Source organism: Typopeltis vanoorti, chromosome 3 (assembly GCF_054136105.1).
Source record: "Typopeltis vanoorti isolate ZY-2024b chromosome 3, IOZ_Tvanoo_1.0, whole genome shotgun sequence".
In the NCBI taxonomy this organism is placed as follows: domain Eukaryota; kingdom Metazoa; phylum Arthropoda; class Arachnida; order Uropygi; family Thelyphonidae; genus Typopeltis; species Typopeltis vanoorti.
In genome coordinates this window covers 64,162,824-64,174,914 of record NC_143551.1, presented here as the reverse complement: position 1 = coordinate 64,174,914, position 12,091 = coordinate 64,162,824, and the positions used below count along the sequence as shown (strand labels likewise).

The window sequence follows — 12,091 nt, the reverse complement described above, 5'->3', positions numbered from 1 at the left end:
ATAATCTAAGTGTGGCCTGATCAGGGTCTTATACAGCGGAATGACAACTCTTATCTCTGCAGATCAGCATCCTTCTCAGTATTGCAGCAATCCTCTGGGTTACCTTCACTACCTTTACAATATGCCCCCTGAATTTCAGTTTTCTATCAATCATCACCCCACCAGATCTCCTGTTTCCCCTTACTTCCTCCAGTACAGCTCCTCCAATTGCGTATGCAGCCTCCCATTGATGTATCCCAAACTTCAAGACTTTACATTTTGCTACATTAAACTGATACCCCCCATTCATTTGCCTGTCTTCAAATCCTCTTGCAGGGCTGCCACATCTGCACTATTACTAATAACCCTGCCCAGCTTCACATCATCTGCAAACAACTGAATGTCCCTCTTGCAATCCATTGACAATGTCATTGATGTAAAGGTTAAACAATACAGGTCCCAGTACTCAGCCCTGTTGAACCCCACTTGTGACCCTCTGCTTCCTTGATATTGTACCACCATACACAACTCTCTGATACCTATCAGACAGCCAATCCTGAATACAGTTGACTAACCCGACATCAAAACCCATGTGCTGAAACTTAAATATCAGCTTATCATGTGGCACCCTCTCAAATGCCTTTGCAAAATCCAAAAAAAAAAAAAGTTGCATTGTATGCCTTTTCCTCATCAACTGCTCTTTTCACTTTATAAAAGGCAATCATATCACTTAAGCGAGTGCACCCCTTAACAAATCCATATTCTCACAGATAACATTACTCTCATCTGCCCAAAGCTGTATATGGTCCCTCACTAATTTCTCCAAGATCTAAACTACTACTGATGACACACAAACTGGCCTCTAATTAGACACTTCCAGTCTGCTACATCTTACCTTCCTTCAATTCCTTGGGTGCCTTTCCCATAGCCAGACTTTCATTGAAAAGCCAGGTCAAAGGAGCTGTGAGTTCTTTAGCACATTCTCTCAAAACCCATGATGAAATAGCATACAGTCCCACAGCTTTACTGACATCCAGAGTACTCAGTATTTGGAACACATTCTTCTCCTGTACCTCTAAACCTCGAACCTGCCCTATCCCTCTGGTAATTAAAATTTACTCCTCCAGGATGAAATACTCCAAGAAAGTGTTCATTGAACAACTCCACTATGTCATTCTTCCACAATCATTTCTCCTCCTACTGGCCACAATGCTAAAAAAACTCCCTAGGATTTTTCTTTGGATCTTAGTGCCAATCTCTTCTCATATTCCAGTTTTGCTTTTCTCACCATACTAGTCACTCTCCTGGCCCAAGTCTTATATTCTTCATGCATCTGTTCTCCACCCCTCTCCTTATATCTCTTCCATAATCTCTCTTTCACCTGCAGTTCCTGTTTGATATTGTTTGTCATCCACTTGTAAAGTGGATGACAAACAATATCAAAGTGGACACAATTTGGTGTAACCAAATTGTGTCCACTTCTTCACTCGTGAAATACAGCTTACTATTGCTGCTAACAAATATTCCTTCATAATTTCCTAAGCACTAATGATATCTGGCCTTCCAATTCTGCACTCCATGGAACTGCCCTAAGTTGATATCTAAAGCTATTATAATTACCTGCCTTATAATTCAACATATGTTCCCTTTTCTTTGATACTCCTGCATGTCTATTCATCTTCCAAGTCAAAACCACATGATCATTCTCTATAACTGGGGGGGGGGCAAGATGTCATCTCAGTTATCAGCTCTTCTGATTCTCGTAGACATGCTTATGCGTTGGTTATGCATTATTAAAACACTTAAGGAATTGAAACAACATAGTTAAGGATATAAATTAAACTTTAATAAATATTTTCCAATATTTCGGCAACGTCACGTTGCCATCTTCTAAAGGAACTTACAAAAAAAGTTACGTGCACATAGGCACTACAACACAGAAACTGGGAATGAAGAGATGAAGCTATTGTTCTCCTAACAGTCCTGATGGTGCCCTATCAATTCCTTAAGTGTTTTAATAAAGCTCTTCTGATGCTATGACCAAATCCAAAATTCTTGAACCTGTTGTTCCCTCTATTACATGTTGCCCAAGACATTTGTCCTAGAAATTCCATTTTCTTATTACTACATGCATTTTCCTCTTCCCAGCTTATACTGCTGTAGTTAAAATCTCTCATAACAATCATTCTTCTTGCACTTGCCAAGCTCAGCTGCCTAAACATCTCCTGCTCCCCACCCTCTGTATTGCTTGGCTTGTAGCAACACCCCACTAAATATCTTGTCTTGCTTACGTATACCTCACACCATATGCTTTCAAAACCATTAGTGTCACTGCCTTCCAAAGCCATTATTATAAGCAGTACTCCACCACCACTTTTCCCCTCCTATCCTGCCGTGAAATGCTATCCTGCTACTTCTATTCCTGTTATTATATTATCTTCCGTCAACCATGTCTTGGTGATCCCAGTAATCTTTGGCCAAGCCTGACGCTCTCAGTTCCACCAATTCATCTCCTTTATTCCAGATGCTCCTGGCATTAGTATAAAGCGTAAAAATATGTCACTACTTCTATACTTATCATTATCCCCTCTAGACCCCCCACTGGACTCAGTGTTACCTGATGTTGTCTCCCCCAAGCACCCATTGCCACAAGAGGTCACCCCTTCTACCATCCACCCTGGGAATTCTAGTTTCCCTGCATTGACACACCTACTCATTGAGAAAACAGCAATCTCTCCAGATGTTTATGTCCTTCCCCATTGAAATGCAAGCAGTCTCTCATTTACAGTTCCTTTCTGTCCTCAAATGCCCTCCAAGCATCCACATATTCCAATCCTCTCTTTTGACACATTCTGGCTATTATTCTATTCATTATTACTACTCTTCTGCTAAGCTTTTCATTATCATACCTAGGTAACACACACTATCTTTCCTCTCTGCATTTTCTTTTTGTACAACCTCAAGCATGAATCTCAGAGAGAGATCTGAGATTCTCTCGCCACTTGATTTACATTGCCTCTCAAGTCAGTCAATCGTGCCCACAATCTTTTCAACCACTTAATTGCCATAGCCACACTTTCTATCGTTCCTCCAGGCAAACACTCCTCTGGCATCCTATCTTGCACACCATGGATTATTGAGTCTTCATACATCACACGTCTTACAACTCTGTCCCTTGATTGCTCACCTGTATCCCTCACTCTCTCCTCTAACCTTTTCTCTCACTGTTCCCCCCACTCACCTGCTGTCCTGGCATCGTTCTATCCCTGTTTCCAGCACTCCCTCGCATTCTTCTCATTTCCTCTCTCTCTCTCTCTCTCTCTCTGACTGTTTCCATTCTCTCCTTTTCTATCATTCCCATAACTCATTCTCATTTCCTCTCTTCTACTGCTCCTATTCTCTACTCTTCTATCATTCTCCTATCTATCTCTTTCTCATTCCCTCTCTTCTACTGTTTCTATTGTATTCTATCATTTCCATAATTCTCTCTCACTCTTCCTCTGATTCACCTTGCATTCATCTCTTCCATTCGCATACTCTCATCTTTCATACTTCTCATCTTATTCCTAAGACAGATGTGACTCAGAATCGATTGGAAAAAGACTACCATGTTCCATTGCAGTAAATTTAAAAGGGAAAGACTATTTTTGGAATCTGCAGATGCTCTCAGAATTAGCCTAATTCTGAGGTTTAGATAAGAATATAATTTCTTTTTTTTTTTTTCCTTTAATTTAAGCTATTTTGATGCTTAGGATTTCTATTAAATTTTGTTAAGTTCTTTGAATTTTGGTTTTAGTTGGACCTCTGCAAAATTATATCTACAGTAGATAAATGTGTAATGAAACTTATATCTAGATAATATCAGTTTAATAAAAATTTAAATAAATATGGTTGCATAAAACTTCCCAAAATATGGGAAACAATACTTCAAGATCCCAGTTTACATCCTAGGCTGCCAATAGATGCACACAGAGGACACCCCCACCTAGTTAGGACTTTAGTTCATCCACATGTTTCACTTTTTCACTTAGTTTTGTGTTGCTTTTTTTTTTTTTTTTTTTTTGCTTGTGTGTGTGTGTTATAAGTCTCATATTGTACTCCCTGACAATATTTTATTATTATTATTATTCAGGCCTCCATGGAGTTAAAAAGACTCATCGTGGGGGTCCTTCCTAAGAACATAAAAGTCTGTCAAGACTCATCGAGGGGAGGTCCTCCCCCCCCTAAGAAACACAAAGTCTATCATACCACTCTTTAAACTAATTGACTGTTCTCGCTCCCACCACTCCATCAGGCAATGCATTCCACGGTTCAACCACCCTCCACGCAAAGAAACCACTCCTTACCCCTTTTGCTCGCAGTTTCCTTTCGTAACTTCTAGGGATGGCCTCTTGTCATCACTCCTTCCCGCTGTTCAACCAAGCGAAAGAACTCCCCAGTGTCAACCCTGTAACCACCTCTCAACAGTTTAAAAGTCTGAATCATATCACCTCTCCTTCTTCTATCCACCAAACTCTGCAGTCCTCATTCCCTCAGCCAATCCTCATAACTATCCTTGTACAGTCCTGAAACCATCTTTGTCATCCGTCTTTGTATCCTTTCCACAGTTAATTTATTTCTTCCAGTATTTTGTCTGTGACTGAGATGAAGTATTGGAAGAATTAAATATTTTAATCCTTTAAGTGCTTTCACTCCATTAAGCTTCTAGCATAAGAAGCTCTATACAAATTATTACAGAACTCTTGTTGGGTGGATTTTTATTCATATTTAGTACTTTGTGTGTTGCTTTTTTGTGTGTGTGTGTGTGTGTGTGTGTGTGTGTGTGTGTGTGTGTGTGTGTGTGTGTGTGTGTGTGTTATAAGTCTCATATTGTACTCCCTGACAATATTTTTCCAGTATTTTGTCTGTGACTGAGACAAAGTATTGGAAGAATTAAATATTTTAATCCTTTAAGTGCTTTCACTCCATTAAGCTTCTAGCATGAGAAGCTCTATACAAATTATTACAGAACTCTTGTTGGATGGAATTTTATTCATATTTAGTACTTTGAATTTATACAAACATTTGCGAACTTCCTAATTTTTTAAATGTTCTAATTTTTGTTTCAGTTGGATTATTTGCTGTGGCAACTAAAAATGTTGAATTTTATATCACAGAATTCCACTTCTGGTTGAAAGAATTGAATAAAATTTGACATTTGTAGTAAACATAAAATGTCCATGTTGTTTGATTTGGCAAAATTAACAAAATGAGTAATTGATATTAATTATGCACTAATTGAATAGCTAAAGCTATTTTGGTGGTTGTAGAAAGTTTTTCACTTGGTTATAACTTAAATTAAAAATGCTAAGAAATTATATTTTTGTTTAATTCTTTGTGTAAGCATAGTTTGCATGTGAAAGTTCTTCAGCACTAGGCTACTTGTATATAGAGGCTAATTACTTCACATTAATTGCCCTAGTATCCCATGTGTATGATCTTATGCATTATGGAAAGAGCCACTACCGAGACTGGTTTCAACCTTTATTGAGGTCTCATCAGTGGGAGCCAGACCTGAAGAGATACTAAGGTAGAATGTAATGAGAAATCATATATTTCCCATGGGAAATATGACTCCTGCATTATTTCAGCCATGGTATCTCCTATGGATCCAGAATTATACTTACACAGGCTTACACTTGGATATAGATTAGACAAGAATATAATTTCTTCCCCCCCCCCCCCCCTTAATTTAAGCTATTTTGATGCTTAGGATTTCTATTAAATTTTGTCAAGTTCTTTGAATTTTGGTTTTAGTTGGACCTCTGCAAAATTATATCTACAGTAGATAAATGTGTAATGAAACTTATATCTAGATAATATTAGTTTAATAAAACATTTCTTAGTTTCTGAAACACACTTGTCAGATTTTTACAAATGTAATATTATTCAATGGTAGTTGTTTGAATAACATAAATTTGTCACAGGCATAATGATAGTTCTCATGAAAAGAGTAGAAATGCAGACATTTGAAAATCCTTCTCTGAACAATTTCAGTTTATTTTCCATAAACAAGCTGGCCAGCAGTTCCCATGCTGGCCAGCTTGTTTATTGCCAGCTTTTCCATACATATAGCAAGACAAAAGTTTTTGTTGTTTAACTGATTCGAACTTGCTTCATAAGATACTTCTCCCCCCCACACCTGATATATATTGATATATTATTGGGAAAATGACAATTTTTTCCACTATTTCAAACCAATATTTTATTATTAAACCAATTTCAAATGTAATTTCCCCCCCTTCATGGAATTTTTGATATTTAAGATCACTGTTCTAATTTGTTTTTATATATCATTACATACACATATGCAAGGTGTCTGTTGAAATAGATATAATAGTTCAATACTATTAGAATAACATGGATATGAAGCATAAATTATTTGATATATTTCATTTGTTTGGCCAGTTACTTACCTAAGTATGAAAACATATGCAATTTGCATTCTTATGTACATGTAAATAGAAAAATTTACATTATTTTATATATATATGTAGATAAGAGCTTCCGTAGCTCAGTTGGTATAGATGAAGCTCTTTGGTCGGAAAGACCTCTGTTCGATTCCTGTCCATGATGTGTATAACCTTTATTTGGTCTCTTTTGACTAAAGGCGAGTTATCTGGTTTCATATGGAGGTAGGGGTTTTTCACCCTGAAACTTGGTATTCCCCCCCCCCATAACAGGAAGACCAATCCTATGAACACATGTATATATAGTCATAAAAATCCCCCCCCCCATGCCAGACTTTGCAACAAGCCAGTTGGGATTTTCACATAATCATAGCAGACCCTGCATCAAACAGAATAAAAGCACTATAAAGAGGAAGAAGATTTATATGTAGATAAATTAAGTTCTCCACTTGCCAGTAATGGCAATTTTGATGTATACCTTACTGCATATTTTTCTGTAATGCTGAAATGTTTTCATTGAGTAGTGATATGTTGAATATAGCTCTGAAGCCACATAACTAAATTAAATAATGTCCATAAGTTTTTAATTCAAGTTGAGTACTATTACACTCATATTTGCTGGCTGGATTGGCCAACTAGATAGCTTGTCTAGTCTACTTTCAACTAGCAGGATGAGAATTCATATCATACTGTACATATGGAAATTTTGTGAATATCTTTGTACATGGTGGGATTTGCCTTTCCTACTAACATAGTCTTTATGTGACTGAAAAGTTCTGCTTAGTCTTGAGAACAAACTTTCCAGATTATTCAACCTTAGCCCATCCACAATGCTAATTTATTTATTGACTGACTCACTCACCTGACTGGTTTATCACCTTTCATAAGTGAGATTTGCACAATTTTTTAATATTCCTGTACTTGAACAACTTGCAAATTATGAAAGTATTAAAAATTGTATATAATAATCAGTTTCTTGGAATTGTTTTCTGAGATTGAAGGTTTAACTTCATAAATGACAGAATTACTTTTATAGGTCACAGCCATGTTGTGTGATGAATCTCTCAGGCCAAGGCGTGGTTAGAGTTGTGGCTGGTGGTAGTCATTCACTTGCCCTAACTTCAGACTGTCGAATCTTCAGTTGGGGACTGAATGAAAGCAGGCAGCTGGGACACAGTATAGGGTCTTTAGTTGTTTTATCGCCAAAAGTTATGGAGGTACTGTATCACTATAGTAGCTATAAAGTAGTCATTAAAGTATTGACAATTAAGACGACATTGGTCTTTAAATTGCAGTTTGTCAAATTTTCATTTTAACATTATGCTTAAGTTTTCAGTGCCGATTTCTGAAATATTCCTTTTGATCATATATGAATTTTTTACCAACCAGGAAAATATGTAACAGATGTTTTTATTTTCTCAAATTTATTTATTTTAACCTAATGATTTGGTATTTATTTCATAAAAATTATTGAAAAGAAAATGAAAGAATGCTTGTATAAATGATTATAATATATCAGCAATTTTCCATTTTAAACACCAACAATAATCTGTTATATTGTTTCCTTTTAATCACTTTTATATCCTGGTAAAATCTTGACTTAAATTGTATTAAGCAATTCTGAAGCTTTAGGAGTCGTTACATTAGGTTCATAGGCCATTAATCTTGTGTGATTTGGATAAGAAATGTTCTCTCTTAATAACCTTGAATGCGTTTTTTTTTTTTTTTGCCATTTTTGACAAATTCTGTAATGTTTTGCTGCCTCATTTTCACTGCAAACTTATCTGCTCTAAGAGGCCAAACAGGTAGCTTTTTCAAGCCTTCAGTCTCCATCTGAGAAACTAGGAGTAAGGAGAAGGTATTATATGGAGCTTTTGATAGCAGGTGTACTTAATGAGAAAGGGTTGAAAGCATGTTTCCCAGGTGTGAAGATCAAGGATTATTATTATTATTACATAACACCTGCAGAAAGTCCAAAGACCTCATCAAGGAGGGCACCTACTCTACAACTTTCCATATCCACCAACTGCAACTACCTTCATCATCTACACCAATGCCATCTACCACCGACCATCATCACTAGTATTTTCAGAGACAATCACAAACATCAATGCCACAGTGGGATTCAAACCCACAGCCTTTTGGCTGGAGGGTGGATATGCTAACCACTCGGCCAACCAGGTGGCAAAAAAATTCCCATGCTGGGAATCAAACTTGGGCCTCCTGGGTGAAAGCCAGGTATCCTAGCCACTAGACCACAAAGAACCGAGTCTGGTTTTTATTGAAATGGCTGTCATTCAATGCGTATTGACAGATGTGATCCGACTACTGCTCGACATGGAAGCTTTTTGTGGCGTTCTAATATTTCTTTGTGTGAGAGAGATTTAGTGGGTTTTAATAGAATTGCTAATTTTTGGTTCGTGGTGAATACTTTTCAAACACACGGACTATAAACTGGTATTCACCATGAACCAAAAATTAGCAACTCTCCTAAAACCCACTAAATCTCTCACACACAAAGAAATATTAGAACACCACAATGTAGTCTACAAATTTCCTTGCCAAAAAGACTGTGATATCATCTACACAGGTTCTACCATCAGGTATTTATGGGCTAGACTACAAGAAACTTCCGCGACTGTAACATTCCTATTCCAGAACATTTAAACACAAAAAAAAAAAAAAAAAATGCAATATCAAAAAGAAAAATAGAATACAAACTACTGGGAAGACAGAAATAGCAGTTCACGCCTTGAACAGAAACATACCCCGCAAATTGACAAGGCCATAATAATAGACAAACAAGACAACGAAACAATGCTTAGAATATCATAAACAATAGCCATAAAATGTGACAAAAACTCCAACGTCCACCGACCCTACCTAATTTCCGAGTGTTGGAAGCTCCACAACATAAAAATTAGGTCACGACTCCGACCAATAAGCGATAACACAAGCTCCCCTAAAGCAGATACACCAAGGTGTCATGACATAGCCCTACACATTATCCTGAAATGTTCCGATGATGATATCACGATCGAAATGGCTCGCTCCCCCGTTAATGCTCTTCCCCTTCCTCACCCTGTTTCCCATAAAACCCTTTCCCTTCCCCAAAGAAGCGCCCTTAAATATAATAATATATATATATATATGTATATATATATATATTATTAAAAAAAACCCGGGTTTTCTAATTAATCTTCCCACCTTGCTCAACCCCTCACCCCCCCCCCTTTTTTTTTTTAATAGCCTAACAGCAGAAGTATGGAGAATGAAGACATCCAAACAAGGTATGGGCAAAATTTCTTCCTCTATTAGTCTGCATATATTTATCTTTAAATTACACCTATAATACCCTAAGAATTCTTGAGTAAAAAGCCAATGTATTTAAAATAAGGAACACTGCTAAACGAAAACAGGCAAAAATAGCTGCAAAAATAATAAAGGGTAGTATTGTATTATCAGGGTGAATAGAGGAAATGGGACAGGATGTTGGTATTGCTGATGATACATGAAGAACTTCAGCCAACAAATTGGAAGTTGGAGGATTTAGGGTCTGTGGGAGATGGTTCATTTGAGGTTATAGACCAGTAGGACAAAGTACATTGTTGGTGGCTGCTATAGACCAGCAGGAGGTCCACAGGAAGATGTGGATTCCAAGCATTGGCAGATTAACACGAGTGCAGGCTGAGCATTATGATGGGAGAGTTCAACTATGTGGACATGGATTGGAGGGTGGAAAGGGGGATAACAGGATGGAAGTGGAATTTATACAGTTGCTAAGGGATAATTACCCAAAACAGCATATCATGGAGGGACCAGGGGTTTGAGTTCTGGATCTGGTAATATCATCAGAGGATCTACTCATAACCAAGGCACTCTGCTTCCAGTCAGGGACGGTGACCATACAGTCATCTTTTGGGAAGTTAATCAGCATGTGGAACTACAAATCTGGTGATTATGACAAACTTAGGTGGCAGCTTGGAGCAGTGCCATGGCATAAGAAGTTGCAAGGAAAGGATGTCAGTTGTGCATGTGAAGGGGTCAGGGATTGTTTGAGAGATAAGACTGTATACCCACAGTCAGAAGGGTAAACAGAGTGGGGTTAAGTTGATGAGTAGATATATAAAGCAAGAAATGCAAAAAAAGAAAACATTGTGGAGGAAATATATAGAAAAAGGTGATCAGCCTACTGGTGAATGGTACAAAGTGTAAGCAAGAAGAGTAACTAGTGTGGCAAAGACCAAATCTGATTAAAACAGAAAATTAGCTAAGCAGGTGAAAATAAATCCAAAGGAGTTATGTAGCAGTCCTTTGGCACTACAAGGGTGCCAACTGGAACAACCTCCATGACTTATATTCCTCCTTCCCATGGTCTGACTATTACTTCAGTTTTTTTGATCCAAACGCCTGCTCAGACTGAATTCCACTTCATCAAGAACTGTCCCCTCCATGTCACCCTTAGTCTTCTGCCAAAAACAAATCCAAAGAATCCTTAATAACCTGAACACAAACAAGGTCCTGATGGTATCCCACCTATTGTGTTAAAAAAAATTGTGCCCCAGAACTAACCCTATCCTGTATTGCTTCTTTAATCTATCCTATTCAACTAGCATCTGCACACTACAACATGGAAACAGGTCCAAATCCAGCCCAACCTAAAGAAAGGTGTTAAGTCAACCAACAAACTACTGTCCAGTTGCTCTCACTTCTGTGCTCTCTCAAATTATGGAGAAGGTAATCAATAACTAACTCTTGAACGACCTAAGAGACCTACCAACTAATTGCTGACCAGCAGTATGGATTCTGCCACTTGCAATCTATAGCTAATCTTCTTGCTTTCACCACTCTCCTCTGGATTCAAGCCATGGAAAAATTTAGAGAAACTCGCATGGTTTCCCTCAACATTTCAAATGCATATGATTGTGTTTGGCACAGGGACCTACTTAACAAACTGCCACAATGTGGTCTGACTTCCACACTCTGCAACTGGATCACCAGCTTTCTCACTGGTCGCTCATTACATGTCATGGTGAACGGTTTCCTCTCTTCAGATTTCTGCACCAATGCAGGAGCCCCAAGGTTCTGTTCTTTCACCCACGCTTTCTCTTGTATATAGACCTGCTCTCACAGAATTCCAATCCTATCCATAGCTTTGCCAATGACAGTACACTCCATTCCTCCTTTTCATTTGACAAACCTTGCAGTGCTGAAGTATTAGAATCCTCAAGATCTACCATGACCAGTGACCTGAACTCAGATCTCCTAACTATATCCCAGTGGGGCAACCTTGTAAATGCCACCAAAACTAAGTCTTGTCTGATCTCTCAAGAAGATACATCCTACCAAGGTTCTGACCACTTATGTACAATTTATTGTTTTTACTTCTTTTAAAATGTTCTGTTGTTAACGTGCTAGATTCAGTGTGATTCTATGATAATATGATTCACTAATGCATCATTCTGAACTTGCCATTACAACAAAATATGCATACTAGACATGTCCTTAGACTGTTAACACATCTAGAAAAATAAATTTATTAGAACTCCAGTATATTTCATCCATTGTTACATTGGCATCATCACTGAGAGATGAATTAATTGCATTTGCAACATGAATCACAAGATGAGTCATGTAGTATGTGCTTATTAGTTCATGTCTTG

The 12,091-nt window shown here is 37.7% G+C and overlaps 1 protein-coding gene across 4 annotated transcripts in view; it reads left to right on the top strand.

The window, feature by feature from the left end:
- Nucleotides 1-12,091, top strand: part of Als2 (Amyotrophic lateral sclerosis 2) — a 550,533-nt gene that overhangs the window by 47,965 nt on the left and 490,477 nt on the right. For all 4 annotated transcript variants that reach the window (XM_090415655.1, XM_090415656.1, XM_090415654.1 and 1 more), the window contains exon 3: nucleotides 7,465-7,645. In XM_090415655.1, the coding sequence (XP_090271781.1) occupies nucleotides 7,465-7,645 (181 nt within the window). The remainder of the gene's footprint in view (nucleotides 1-7,464; nucleotides 7,646-12,091) is intronic.